The following is a 13,782-nucleotide window of genomic DNA, read 5'->3' as shown; positions in this document are numbered from 1 at the left end:
CACACACACACTCCCCAAAGAGCTACTGTTGTCAGGAAGCAGCTCCTGCCAGCCTGTGGGTACCAGCTGCTCTCCAGCTGCCTGTGGGTCTCCCGGGGGAGGCAGATGGAGGGAGGCCGGCCTTCCCCTTTAAGAACGTCTTCCCTGCTACCCTGCCCTCTCCCCAGAGGCCAGCATTGGCAGATGCCAGAGTCCAGAGGAAAAGCCTACCCCTCCAGGTACAGCCTAGCCCCAGCCTGCTGCTTCCCCTTGTCCCATGCAGGCTTTGCACCTTCCTTTCTCTGCCCTGGTCAGGAGCCTGCCACTGGGTCCTACCTGGCTTGGGTGTCCAGGAAAGGGGATCGGGCTGGAGTTAGGAGTGGGATGGGATGGGGATAGAGAATCCTAGTGGGGGGCTGCGCAGGGGTGCTGGCCATGAGCTGTTGACCTCCTGGGCCCGGTTCGGGCTGCGTGATCCAGGCCAGAGAAGGTGGCAGAATGGCTTGGGAAGACACGGTCCTGCCCTGGCTTCGCCCACTTGATGTTTTTGTGACCTTGGGCAAGTTACCAAATGACACTGTACTCTGGGGACTCCATCTACCATGCACCTGATGGGTGCCAAGCTCAGGATGGGAGGTTGGGATGCTGGCAGCTGGGAGAGAACTGACACCCTGCCCACCACAGCCTTCTCAGGGCCCAGCCCAGGTCACAGCCCTGTGGGAAGACCAAAAAGCAGCCAGCCCAATCGCCTTTCCCAGGCCTCAGTTTCTCCTGCCAAGGAGGAGGGTGGGGGGCCTTGATCTCCAGACCACATGGGGCCCGAGGTCTGTCCTGGGGATTCTTGGCTCACAGGCCATGCCCACAGGCCCTGGTTGTGAGTCCCGAGGGGCCCAGGCCCCCACCCAGGACACACTGTCTCTACGGCAGGGGTTGAACACCCGTGTGCACAGCTTCCCCCTCCCTGCCCCTCTGGCTCCGTGTCCCAGCAGCTGAGCAAATGGCATCTCCTCCCCTCTTCCCTGCCCCCTGCCATTCCATCGCAAAGGGCACAGAGGCCTGGCGGGCGGCACTGGCAGCTGGAGATTTCCATGCTGCCGTCAAGTTTTCCAGAGCACAAATGAGACCCAAGAACCAGGAATAACCAGCAGGGTCCCCAGAGGGTCTGGAGGGTGTGGGCCTAGACCAGACCTGCTTTCAGACCAGTGCCAAGGGAGGTAGGTAGGGCCAGCTCTCTGGGCCAGGGCGCCGAGCGGGGTCTCGGGCCACACCTGGAGCCCCCTCCCCCGGGCTGATTACTTGGCCTGAGTCCAGTCGGTGCAAGCCAGGCTCCAGAATGGCCTGGTCCACTCCCTGTGTGACCTTGGAAAAGTCACTTAACCTCTCTGAGTCTCCCCTGCAGAAGAGATGGTGTGAAGAGCCAGAGACCATGCTCAGAGCTGCTGCAGTTATAATTATTTTTACAGCAGGGCAGCCCTGGGCCAAGTCACCGGGCTCCTATCCTGCATCTTTGTCCCAAGCGACTGGAGCTCAGCTCTGTCCTCCCTCCCTGCAAAAGCACAGTGTCTGAGACCTCCAGGGAGCATGAGGCGGCAAAGGCCAAAGTTGCTCAGTCCAGATCTTCTGGACAAGGGAGTTGGCAGAGAGTGTGTGTCTAGGCTCTCTAGAGGGACAGAGGGAGCAAGGTGGGGACGGCAAGGGGGACACGTGCATCACCACTAGCCTGGCCCGTGCCTCCTTCCTGCCCCCTGGGGGTGCCGGACGCCCTCCCCAGGGGCTATATTAGCTGAGTGAGTCACAGCGGGCGGGCACAGTGTAGGGTTACAGTCCATTTATGGGCGCAGACGAGGGCAGATATCAGTGTGGACAGCGTTGCTCCCAGCTATTCTTAGGAGCCTCTCGGCTGGCCCGCATCAGGGAACGGAGCAGGCAAGGCCGGGGTTGGGGCGGGGGGTGCAGAGGTGCTGCTGGGGTCACAGGTGGAGCTGAGGCAAAGGACCGTCTTGCTGACTCTCTCTGTCCTTTGTCCACAGAGGCCGCGCTGTCATCGCCAGCATGTCTTACAGCGTGACCCTGAATGGGCCCGGACCCTGGGGCTTCCGTCTGCAGGGGGGCAAGGATTTCAACATGCCTCTCACTATCTCCCGGGTGAGTGCAAACGGCCCAAGCCTGGCACCCTTAGGGGCAGGGCACATGCGGAGGAGGGGGTCTGAGTGTCCATCTGTCTGTCCTTCCCAAGGCTCTCAGAGAATAGAGCACACCCCATTCCCCGGAGGCTGGGACTGGATTCAGATGGATACTGCCAGCCACAGGCCATTGGTCTCAGTCATCGTCATTTGCCCACCCAAGCCGGCTGGCCAGTCTTAAGTGTGGAATACCTGGGCAGGCAGCAGGCAATCTGAGCAGAGAAAGGAATGCTGAGTTCGCAGGGCAGGAGGGCAGGTGGACGGAGGGTAATGGGCCTTCCTAAGCCTTCCCAGTAGGAGGGTGGGGCTTGGAGTGACCCCACACCGGGAGCATTTCTCTGGACATAGGTAGCGCCTTGGGGAGAGAGCTCTTCTGCAGTCAGATGTGCAGATAGATGGACAGACGGACTGCTGACCTCGGTCCCCTGCAGTTGTGGCGCCGGTCGGACCCCAGATAACGCCCCTCTCCTCCCCACCACCTTCTGAGCCGGCCAGGGACCACGTGGGCTGGCCTTCCTCCTCCCCTGCTGGCCCCTCCCCACTCACCCGTGGGTCGGGGTCCCACAGCGTCTGTAGTCAGGGGGACAGCGCCGCCTGATGGGGAGTGGCACGGACCACTGGAGGCCGTCTGAGCCACTCCCACTGCCCAGTGGGTGCTGCAGAAGCTGGGAGAGGCATCGTAAGCTAGAATACTCAGAGAGTGCGTGTTGTACGAGTAGGGACATTGTTTTCATCACTGCTGGGTCCCTAGCTCCTGGAACATAGTAGGTGCTCGATAAATATTTGTCAAATAAAAGGACATACACACACACCCCAAGAAAGGCACTGTCAGGGCGGGAGCACAGGCCCCATCTTGCCCAGGGTGGGGGTGGGGTTAAGGCCAAGGCAGAGCACCTGGTAGTGTTGGTCTGGACACGAAGGGGCAAGGACGAGGTCCCGAGGCTGTGACAGGTGGGTGGGTGGTCCAGTTTGGTGGCCTGGGAGGCAGCTTCTTTTCCAGGACCCGGGGTGGGGGATGCACAGAGGTGGGCCCCCAGGAAAGGGCCTTGGCAGAGGGGGCAGGACCTGGGCGGGTGGGCAGCCCCTAAGCACCACCGCAGAGGCTTAGGGACCAGTGTCCCAGCACTCTTGGTTGTGGAACTGCTGTAAGCACTTGGAGGCCCCTGAGAAGGAGAAGCCCCAGTCAGGTGTGCCATGGAAGCTTCCCAACAGCCACAGAGGCCACGCCCCACCATGTCTGAGCCACTGGCCGGACCCTTGCCCTCATTCCCTCCGCTGGAGATCCGGAATGTTCTAACCCAGAGTTTCCATCCTACCCCCGCACCAGATCTACTGCCCTGGAGACCACAGGGTCCTCGGCAAAAAGGAAAAGCCCGAGCCATGCACACCTCGCCTGGTGGCATGCGGGCATTTGAGCCCAGTGGACACCATGCACCCCTCCCCCTGCTCCCACAGGACTCTGCACTGCCCCCCACCCCATGGGTGCAGGTCTCTTCCCTGTACAAGGAAGAGGGCCATCCACCCTGACCCTCACAGCCCACTGGCCTCCCATGCCTGGGACTGAGACTCCCCCAACCCCACACCCCCCAGGCCTCCTGCCGGTGCTGGCTGCTCCAGGTTTGGGTGGGGAATGAGCCCTCCTGACTTTGGTGGCCTCAGGATAGCCAATGACCTCAACAAGGGCCTATGTAGCACCTGGCCCCAGCTAGCCAGGAACCTCAGGAAGAGAAGCCTTAAGCTAGACAGTAGAAGGAAGGTCCTCCCGGCAGGGAGGGGTGCTTTAGGATGCACCGGAGCCAATGAATAGGGGAGACTTAAAAATAGAACCCACTGCTCAAGCATCGGGGGATGGGCACGATGGCCTTTTGGCTCCTTTGGGGGAATGCCTGGAATCACCAAGGCTGGAAATCAGGTTGGGCTGGGTGCTGGGGTCCTCCCCAGGGCTAGGAGCCCCTTGGCAATGCCTCTGGGCTTGAGTGTTCTAGACTTGGGTCTGCCAACCAGGCAGACCCCATAGATGCATGCCCCTCCATCCTACCGACGTGTTTCTTACTAGGGGCTCTCAGGGCCCTGCTGCACCAGAAATATCCCTTTCCCCCAGGGGGTGCAGGGCCACCGGTCTCTGGGGTATCCCACTCCCACCCAGCTCTGACCCTCTTTCTGCAGGGGGCATGGGGCAGGTCCAGTGGGGGTGTCCAGCCTGAGTCTTTGCCCCAGGGCACCAGGGGAACTATTGAGCGGGGACTTTGCAGAGGCAGAGCCTGTTTTGTCTCAGCGGGGGCTGCACCCCCTGGGAACCTTTCCTTCCTTCTCAAAAGCGGTGCCCAGATAGGCACGGCTAGGATGACCCATGTCCTGCAGAATGGGCCAGAAAGGCTCACATTTGCTCACGGTCGGAAGATGGCAGGGGGGTGCAGCTGCTGTGACATGGTCAGTCCCCAAACCCCATGCCTGCCCCCTCGTCCCTCTGGCCCAGGGACTAGGTGGAGGGGCCTGTCCCACCACTCAGCAGCAAGCGTGGGCTGCAAGCTCTTCCCATAGGGATGCCCATTCTGGGGGTGGCAGCTTCCCGCGCCCACCCCACGGGCCCCACAGCATCACCTTCCGGGCAGGAGCAGCCCCTGATGGTCTCCCTGAAAGCATAGGCCAAAAGAGACATGCCCTTCTCTGGGTCTCAGCTGGAAGACCCATAGGAAAAGGGGGGGTTCAGGAGGGAGGCTGGGAGGGTAGCAGAGGGGAATGCCTTTATTTATCCTGGACAGGTGCAGCAGGGCCCTGCAACATGAGCTGCTCTCACACCCCACCCTCCCCCGACCCAGCCAGTTCTTCAGGAAGTGGGGGAGGAGGGGAGTGGCTGAAGAGGGAGCCACTTCAGAAGGCTCAGGGCAGGCCCTATGCCCCACCCCCCACCCCAACAAGCCAGGCCAGAGGTGGGGCAGTGGTCTGGGGCCTTTCCCATGGTATCTCATCACTGCCTCAGACTTCGGAAGACTCAGCTTGTGTGTTACCTTGGGCAAGTCAGGTGGCCTCCCTCAGCCTCGGTTTTCCCACCTGTAAAATGGGGATAAGGCCTTGGTGAAAGCACAGGTGTGAAAGTGCTTTCTAACACACCTCTATCCCTCCGGGGCTGGTCGGGGTAGCCAGGGCGCAGAAGAGGCCTGTTTCTCTGCCAATGCTGGGACCCCAGGGGCACCTCCCCTTGGATCTTCTCCCCTCCACCATGCTCTCCTTCCACCTGCCAGGCTCCCCTGGGATGCCAGCCCAGAGGCCCCTTGCTCCCCTACTCTGTTTGGTTCCAGTAGTTATCAGACTTTCCCAGCCTCTGTGGGGATGCTGAGGACAGAGGGTTCCCAGGGAGGGGTCGGGGGACAGACCAAGGCTATTCTGGGGGCAGCTGTACTGGCGATTCCTGAAATTTCGAGGCTGCTGGAGCACGCCGTGCTGTTTCTTGGGCAGCGCCTCGCGGTGCTGACAGGCCGAGCTGTTTATAGCCACACTGAAGGTCGGGCAAGCCTCCCGAGGGTTCCTGTGGGGCCGGAGCCTCCCGTGAACAGGGAGATAAGGTGGGCAGGGACCCAGAGCTGGGGGTGCCGTCCCACGCTGGAGGGAAGGCAACCGACGGGAGGTGGACCTCGAACCCAATTCGCTTGGCGCTCCAAGCTGTTCTTGACCCGCGGTGTGGGCTCTGGAAGGAATGGATATCAGGCTGGCTGGGTCCTGGGGTTTGAACCCTGAGAGCCCTGGGCCAGCTACGGGGTTAGGGTATCTGTCTGGGCAGCCCTGGGAACCCCAGGCTAAAAGCCTTGTGGGTTAGCAAGTGTGAGGAGTGTGGGGTTTTCTAAGGTGGGCTGGGCCCTGCTGGGGGCAGCCCTCCAGGGTAGAAGAGTCTCCCACAAGTCCCCTCCCCTCTCTACAAGAGGCCTGTTCATGTTTGCAGAGGCTCTCCCACCCCCAAACACAGCTTCGCAGCCTCTTTGGAACCAGTCTGGTCTTCCTGCCACCACCTCTACCTGGGAACTGTCCTAAGACTCATGGCATGGGCCTTGCCACGTACCCCTGTAGTGCCCCCAGAGTGTCCACGAGAGATATCTATTGTGACGTCCAAGACACAGATGAAACGGTGGGCTGAGATAGGAGGAGAAAAGAGAGACAGCGGCTGGGAGAAGAGGCAGAGGAAATTCAAGAGGCACAGAAGTCCAGGGAAGGAGAAAGCTTCCAGCAGGGTGTGGTCAGCTAGAGAGGGGACCAGTGACCCCTAGCTTTGGATGCAGGGAGACTGCTGGTGGGTACTAAAACCAGATGGTTAAGTGAGAGGGAACTGCAAGTGGAGACAAGGTCTCCTGGTGTGTCACTTCTTGGAGATGTCTGGCTGGGCAAAAAGGATGAAACATAGCAGGAGGGGGCTGGAAGAACAGGGAACAGCTTTTTAAGGATAGAAGAAACCCTGTACTTGTTTGTCTGCCAGGATGGGACTAGGGAGTTGGGTCCTGGGGAGACAGATGTTCTAGGAAGAAGATGAAGGAGGCAGCAAGGTCCCAGGGGAGGCCAGATGGGAAGAGAGCAGAGCACAGCAGTGTCGGTAACTTAATGAGATGTTATTAAAATGCGCTTTCCATTTGGGGCTCCTTGGGAAGTCCCTGGTGGTTAGCCTGGGAAGGCTGGGAGAAGGAGATGCTGAAAGCTGCATCCCCCATTAGCATCCGCTACCTCCCTGCCCTCCCCCGGCACATACCTGCACTGGCAGCTCTAGAATGAAAGGAAGTCAGGGGCCGTCTGGTCTTGAGCACCGGCCCCAGAGTCCCGAATGGAATAATGGCCAGAAAACCCACTGGGCCCTCCCTCCTACTGGGAGACTGGGGAAATAGGAGCTGATGGTGTGGAAGCCCCCTGGAGCCCAGAGGGTGCTTGGTTTCCCTGGGACCCCCCAGGAGAATTTCTCTCCCCTCCACCATGGTGCCCAGGCCCCTCCCTCTAGGGACCCCCACCCTCAGCAGCGCTGGATCTTGGTCCAGTAGAGCACAGGGGAGTGTACCTGCCAGCCCACGGCCCTCCTGGCACCTCCTGAGGGGAGGGGCCGCATCAACACCTGTGCTAAGGGCCTCTTTGGTTTGGAACTTCTCTGAAACTTTCTCTGCTCTGCACCCTCCCACCTAATACCCTATTTAATACCGTAATCCTCCCAGCAATCCCGAGAAAAAAGCATGTCACTCTCTTTATACACAAGGACATGGAAGCTGGAACGGGGACCCTGGGTCTGGCTCCTACCAAACTCCTCGCTCTCGCTGTTGACCATGGGTGGCTTTGTTCATGGCTGTTCCATGGCACCCAGCTGTGCCCCTCTTGGCTTCCCCAAAACCATGGCGCAGCAAGGCAAGGTCTCCTCTGGGTCAGGGGCTGACATGACCTCCTGACACCCTGAGCCCGTCCTAGAAAGCTTCTGGCACAGGACCGCAGTGCCCCCACCCTGAGGCATCTCCAGGCTCGGCCCAGGGGTGGGTGCCCCCACTTAAGAGGTGGCTAGTGACTGGGGAAGACTGAAAAAGTAAAGAGGGAACAAAACAATCATTAAAAAGATTTTTTTTTTTTTAAATGCTCAGAGGGGATAGAAATGTTTTAAATAACAAGAATACAAAATCTCCAAGGAGTTAGTGGCTTCGAGTCCTTTCTGGAACAAGTAAGGAGAGAGGGGGACAGCCAGCCAGACAAGGGATGCTCAGATACATCATCCTGGGCTGATGCTCTGAGCCTGGGCTCTGGGCGCAGGTCCGAGGGTGGCCCCACCCTTTGGCCCTTGGCAAGCCCGCCCTGCATGGGGGAAGGGCCGAGCTGTCAAGCAGCCTGCTTAGGGTCCCTGCCTCCTAGGAGAGCCTGCTTCCCCCCACCCCCAGGGGTTTCGGACCATGCCAAAGGCCCGGGCAGCCAAAGGTCTGGGCCAGCTGAGCTCTGACAAGCAGGAGCAGGTGCAAGGAGAGCAGTGCCAGGGCCCGGGGCGCCAGCTTGGCGGCTCCCCTTCAGGAGCCCGGGAAGGTTGAGCCCCCCAACCCCGAGGAACGAGGATCAGCCCCCACCGGAGGAATAAGGGGAGCAGGGCAGGACTGGGCCCGGGGAAGGGCCAGAGGTGCAGCAGGAAGGATTGGCATCAGTGTGACCGGTACCTGGGAGGGTGGGGGGTGGGGACATTGCCACGGCAGGTCCATGGAGGACGTCCCGACGCCCTGCAGTCGGCTCCAGCAGATCTGGCCCAGCCTCTCTTGGACGTCATTCTGGTGTCCTTGCTCACTCAGCCATCCACAATCTCCTGGACGCTGCCCCGTCCTGCCTGGGGGCAGTACTGCTGGAGGGGTCTGCAGCTGCCTCCACTGAGGCTCCCTGCTGCAGAGTGATGACCCCTTCCTCTGGAGATGAGTAAAGCATCTAGGGGGAACCAGGCTGAGTGGGGAGCCATACTGGGGGGCCCTGCTGTGGGGGAACCCTTACTTGGGGGGGTCCTACTGAGAAGGGGGGTCCTCCTGAGCAGGTAGCTCTGCTGTGGGGATGGAGCTGCGGTAGGGGGAACCTTACGGTGGGGGAGGCCCCACTGAGGGGGGCCCCTGCTGAAGGGGGTGCCCTACTACAGGAGGAGTCTTAGCGTGGAGGGAGCCATGGGGCCCAGCAGGACAGTAGAGGCATGGCACAGTCCACCCTGAACAGCAGCATACTGGCCTCCTCAACTTTCTTTGAAATGCTTCAAAAATAAGACGGACTGAGGGATAGACAGAGGGATGGATGCATCACGGGGCAAGTTCCACTGAATGTTACTGACAGAGCTGCAGTAGTAGGTATTTGGGTGTTCACTGGAAAATCCCTTCCCCTTTTTTGATGTTTGAAAATGTTTACAACGAAATGTTGGGGATAACATGGGTCTGCCCTTGAAGCCAGAAGTTGTATGGAAAGGTCATTTTCTGTAGGACAGGCCTGGCTGGCCAGCTCAGCTTGCCCCAAGGGGTCCCCTCGCAGATCAGAGTATTTACTCTTTGCTCAACTACTACCCTAAAAAGAAGCAACCTACTCCTGTCATTAGTACACACTGTCTATGGTGATGAATTTTGGGGTAAGAACTGTGCATTTTTAAAAATCCCAGGTTGTTCTGAGATGCCCCTCTGTGGCCTGGCTTTGCAAACCAGATGACGTGGTATGCTGGCATTCTAGATGTTTGTTTCTCTGCAGTCTTTGCCTTGTCTCAATGGGGACAGGCTAGGAGCTCTGAGCACCGGGTGGCCAGTGTGGACAAAGGCCCCTCAGCCCCTAGAGCTGAAGCGGGTAATGATAACTGCCTGCTGGGCTCTCTTGGTCTTGCTGGTCTCCCCAGCCTAGCGGAGGGCAGGGCTGGTGCACTTACATGGAGACCGTTCTGTCCCTGGGCTTAGCTTCTGGAACAGATCTGGAAGCGGCCTGGGAACTGGTAGGTGCCAGGTACCCTCAGTTTGGCCTGAGCCTGGAATCACCACGGATGAGGAGGGGCCTGGCAGGAGGCTCCTTTCCTGTACTGGCAAGCCCAGGGCCACCTATGCTCGGTGCTCAGAGTTTGGGACCATCCTGAGTCCTCTCTGGCACCTTCTGGGTTGGTCCCCAGCCCTTAGCCAGCAACTGGCTTCTGCCAGCCTTAGCAGACACCCTTGTCCCTGGGGTGGAGCCAGAAAGGTGACTGGGGTGTACCCAGAGAAGCCAGAGGAACTAGCTGGTGGGCATGTTGGGGAAGAAAAGCCAAAGGACACCTTCTGATCACAGCTGGGGGGTGGGGTGGGGGACTCCTAGATCTCTCCTGTGATGTCACTGGGGGCGGGGCCTCCACGGGCTTCACTTGATATCATGGGGTTAGAGCCAGAGTTTCCATGACATTCCATGAGATATATTTAGGAACGGGGCTTCATCACATTCCATGTAATGTCACCAGGGGTGCGCCATCAAGCCATTTTAGGTCATGCCACCAGGCCTTCTAGAATTTTACATTTCATGAGATTTCATGGGGGGGCCTGGCCCCCCCAGTTGGGAATTGATATCTCTGGGGGCCGGCTGTGAAGAATTTGGCATTGAGTGTGATGCCGCTGAGAGTGGAACACTTCTACGTAGTGTCCCCAGGAGCCTGGTGTTCCTGACCCTCCATGTGTTCCTGGGGTGATTCTCCATGGCCTTCTGTGCGATGACAGGGGGTCAACACCTCCAGGCTCTAACATTCTGGGATGTCATTGGGGTACAGGATTTGGGAACTGGTCCCTGCACCTGCATTCTCCCTTTATGGAAGTATGAAGTCGACCACAGAGCACTGAGCCCTAGCCTTGCCATTGTCTGTGGGCTCTTCTGCTCCCCTCCCAGCAGGGTTGACAGCTCCTTCAGCCCTTGATGCCTGCTTCAGCAAGCATCTTCCACTGTGATGCTTCTGTGTGGGTGCATTTATCCTGCCTACTGGCCAGGAAGCATCTCCTGAGTGGTCCCTCTCTCCTGGAGCCTGGAAAGTGCTCCAGTGGTTTGCCAGGTGAAGGTGACCTCCAAGCGGTGACCCCAGAATCCAAGCCCCTCCCCACCAGTGGCTCTGCTGTCCTCCTGTCAGCCCTCTGTCAAACTGACAAGCAGAGACAGCATGGAGGAGAGCCACAAGGAGCAGACTGGAGTGGACACACATTGATCCCACACACATTCCACGAGCCAGAGCTCATTCCATGGTCACATTAGATGCAGTTTTATGAGACACAGGACAGCTGTGGGCCAGGAAGAAGCTGGCTTTGAACACAGCGGATGAAGGACCGAATGCCCAGCCTCAACCTACCCAGTGATGCTGGTGCCCCTTGCCTGAAGACCCACCCATGATTCTGGACCACCTGCCTTGTGCTCATGGCTCTTCTCCTGTGCTCTCAGATCACGCCAGGCAGCAAGGCAGCCCAGTCTCAGATCAGCCAAGGTGATCTGGTGGTGGCCATCGATGGGGTCAACACAGACACCATGACCCATCTGGAGGCCCAGAACAAGATCAAATCTGCCAGCTACAACCTGAGCCTCACTCTGCAGAAGTAGGTGGGAGCTCTCCAGAGCAGGGGTGGGAGGGCTTCTGGGTGGGCATCTGGGGTTTGTGGGAGGGGGCAGGGTCTGGCAGCAGTCACAGGAGCCCAGCCCTGTGCTAGGGGACCATCTGCTAGAGTATGCACAGCCGCTGTCCCAGAGGAAGGACCGAGCCCAAGTCCTCACCTGGCACGCGCTATGCCTGTGTCTGGATGTTACTGCCTCATGTTACAGGCGAGGCTCAGAGAGATGAGCTGGGGCATTACATGCCAGTAAGTGGCGAGCAGGGCTGGAAGCCAGGAAATTCTGGCTCCCACGCCCATATTCTGCCTCCCAGAACATAGCAGAGGGCCATAGGTGCTGACACCCCATCCTGGTCGGACCGGCGCCTGTCCAGGGGAGGTCTAGCCCTTGAGAGCAGATGCTTGGGTCTCAGGCCCTCTGACCCAGCCACCCTGGCTCCCCCCATGGTCCAGCCCTGCCTGGGCAGAAGCTCCTGGTAAGGGCTAAGAAGGCCCAGTGGCTCCCCCCTCACTTGGCCCCATTTCTGGCTCTTCAGGTCCAAGCGTCCCCTTCCCATCTCTACAACAGCACCTCCTATCCAGTCTCCTCTGCCGGTGATTCCCCACCAGAAGGTAGGTGCTAACGGTTGGCGGTGGGGTCCACTCAAGGCCGTGCTTTCTGGAGCCCAGCCACCGGCCTGCCCCGCCCATGCCCTTGGATGACCCCACTGAGATGAGGCAGCGGGAACTGCCTTGCCATGGCTGACCTTGGGGAGGTGGACAAGGGCCTTGGGGAGAGAGCATTTGAGCCCCACCAGGAAAGCTCTGAGTGTAAGGGGTGCCTTGGGTCTCACAGCTGTGTGGAGGGGAAGCCAGTTTGGACAGAGTTGCTCTGGAGAAGGGTCATCCTCCCCACCTACCCCCAGGATCTTTCCCTCTGATTTCCCTTTGCCCACCTGTGCCTCTCACCTGCATGCCCTGGGGCCCAACTGGAAGACTGTCCAGGGTGGCCAAGAAGGCAGAGCCAGGCCCCATTCCCTGTCAGCACCCTGTCGTCCCCATTCCCCCTAAGCCGCCAGCCCCAACCCCACCCCTGTTTCCTGCACAGCCTCTAGCCCACTCACCACCACTCCCCGCAAGACCTCAGGCAGGCGCTGGGGCCATGGGCAGGGTGGAGGAAGGGCTGAAAAGATGGGAGCCCCCGTGGAGCTTCTCTGTCAGTTGAGACCTGGGGGGACAGGGCTTGTGGGGGTGGGGTGGGGAGGACAGAAGAGGTCGACTTGGGACTGGGCTGGGAAACAGATTAAGCAGCTCGGGGGGGCGGGTTGCAGAGGCAGACAGAGGGAACCAAACATTAGGCCACTACTTAATTGGCTTCAGTCAGCCCAGGAGGGTCAAAATGCTTAGGTTTCCCAAGGGAGGGGAGCCGGAGCTCGTGGGCCAGTCTCTCCAGGTTCATGGGACAGTAGAGCGGAAAGCCAGGCTCTGTCCCCAGGGTGCCCCTTTTCCGGGGAAGGGGAGCAGACAGACCAGCCCCCAAGCTCAGTAGCCTCCTTCCTCCAGTTCTGCTTGGCTTGGGGTATGTGAGGTTTTGCATTTCAGACAGGAGGGAACCAGCCTTGGGGGCCTGAGGCCGCTTGGGTCCCCACTCCTCGCTGCAGACCTCGGTGCTGCCCTCTTGCCTCTCCAAGCTCTGGGCAGGGAGCTCCAGGCTGCTGGGTGCTCGATCTAACCCCTCTGTTGCAGGTGCCCTTAGGGGGAGGGCTGGGGCGCGTGTGGCCTCTAACAGCTCTCTTCTCTCTCCCCGCATGGCGCTGCCCCGTGCCAGGACCCTGCTCCGGACACCAACGGCAGCCTGGTGGCCAGTCCCGGCCCCGAGGCGAGGCCCGGCCCGGGCACCCCGGAGCTCAGGCAGACCTTTAGCTCCTCCTTCTCCCAGACCTCGGTCTTCTCCTCACCCACGGAGACCTCCGACCCCTCCCCTCCACAGGGCAGCCCGGGAGCCCAGGCCAGCCCGGAGGGCCCGAGAGTCCTGCCGGGCTCGAGGCAGCCGCGGCTGTATAACAACCCCATTGGCCTGTACTCGGCAGAGACCCTGAGGGAGATGGCTCAGATGTATCAGACGAGCCTTCTCCGAGGGAAGGCCCCAGGTGCTGGACCCCTAGGAGGGTAGGTAACAGGCGTGCAGCCATCCACGGGCAGTTGCGGGCCACCCGGTCCTCGGTGCTCAGCAGAGGCCTGGGCAGGTGGTCAGAGCGAGGGGCCGGCCTCCCTCCCGCCGTCCCCTGAGCCCAGGAGGCACAGCGCAGGCTGAGAGCAACAATTCTCATGGCCCCTTCTGAGGTGGGCTGTTGGCAGGCGCCTCATTGCTTTATAACCGCCTTGAGGTGACATGTCGGATTTGCAGTTGAAGAAACTGAGGCTCAGAGAGGGCTGAGGCATGGCCCGGTTGTCAAAACGTTAAGTAGCAGAGCCAGGATGTGAATGCAAGAGAATTTTGACTCCCTAAACTGACATACCAGGCCACCCTATCCAGGAGCTATGGGGCAAGGGGACAACCTGGTCCCCACCCTCTGGGAGTCCTG

At 59.8% G+C, this 13,782-nt stretch overlaps 1 protein-coding gene and 1 long non-coding RNA gene across 8 annotated transcripts in view; one reads left to right on the top strand and one right to left on the bottom strand.

Moving 5' to 3' along the window:
- The first annotated feature begins 1,800 nt into the window (after positions 1-1,800).
- LDB3 (LIM domain binding 3) overlaps positions 1,801-13,782 on the top strand; it is a 56,545-nt gene continuing 44,563 nt past the window's right edge. For 4 of the 7 annotated variants that reach the window (XM_077124694.1, XM_077124693.1, XM_077124691.1 and 1 more), the window contains exons 1-4: positions 1,801-1,905; positions 2,010-2,124; positions 11,055-11,206; positions 11,755-11,830. In XM_077124694.1, coding sequence (XP_076980809.1) covers positions 1,811-1,905; positions 2,010-2,124; positions 11,055-11,206; positions 11,755-11,830 — 438 coding nt within the window. In that variant the 5' untranslated portion in view covers positions 1,801-1,810. Of the gene's footprint in view, positions 1,906-2,009; positions 2,125-11,054; positions 11,207-11,754; positions 11,831-13,025; positions 13,367-13,782 lie in introns of all 7 variants that reach the window. The other 3 variants (XM_077124692.1, XM_077124690.1, XM_077124695.1) reach the window with 1 other exon arrangement.
- Positions 4,920-6,180, bottom strand: LOC143653571 (uncharacterized). Its single transcript, XR_013161375.1, has 3 exons — positions 6,112-6,180; positions 5,537-5,847; positions 4,920-5,213 (listed from the first exon to the last, which is right to left on the bottom strand). It is a non-coding gene; the product is annotated as an uncharacterized LOC143653571 (long non-coding RNA).

Source organism: Tamandua tetradactyla, chromosome 13 (assembly GCF_023851605.1).
Source record: "Tamandua tetradactyla isolate mTamTet1 chromosome 13, mTamTet1.pri, whole genome shotgun sequence".
Classification (NCBI taxonomy): domain Eukaryota; kingdom Metazoa; phylum Chordata; class Mammalia; order Pilosa; family Myrmecophagidae; genus Tamandua; species Tamandua tetradactyla.
Note: the sequence above shows the minus strand (reverse complement) of the source record. Positions and strands in the feature narration are given on the sequence as shown.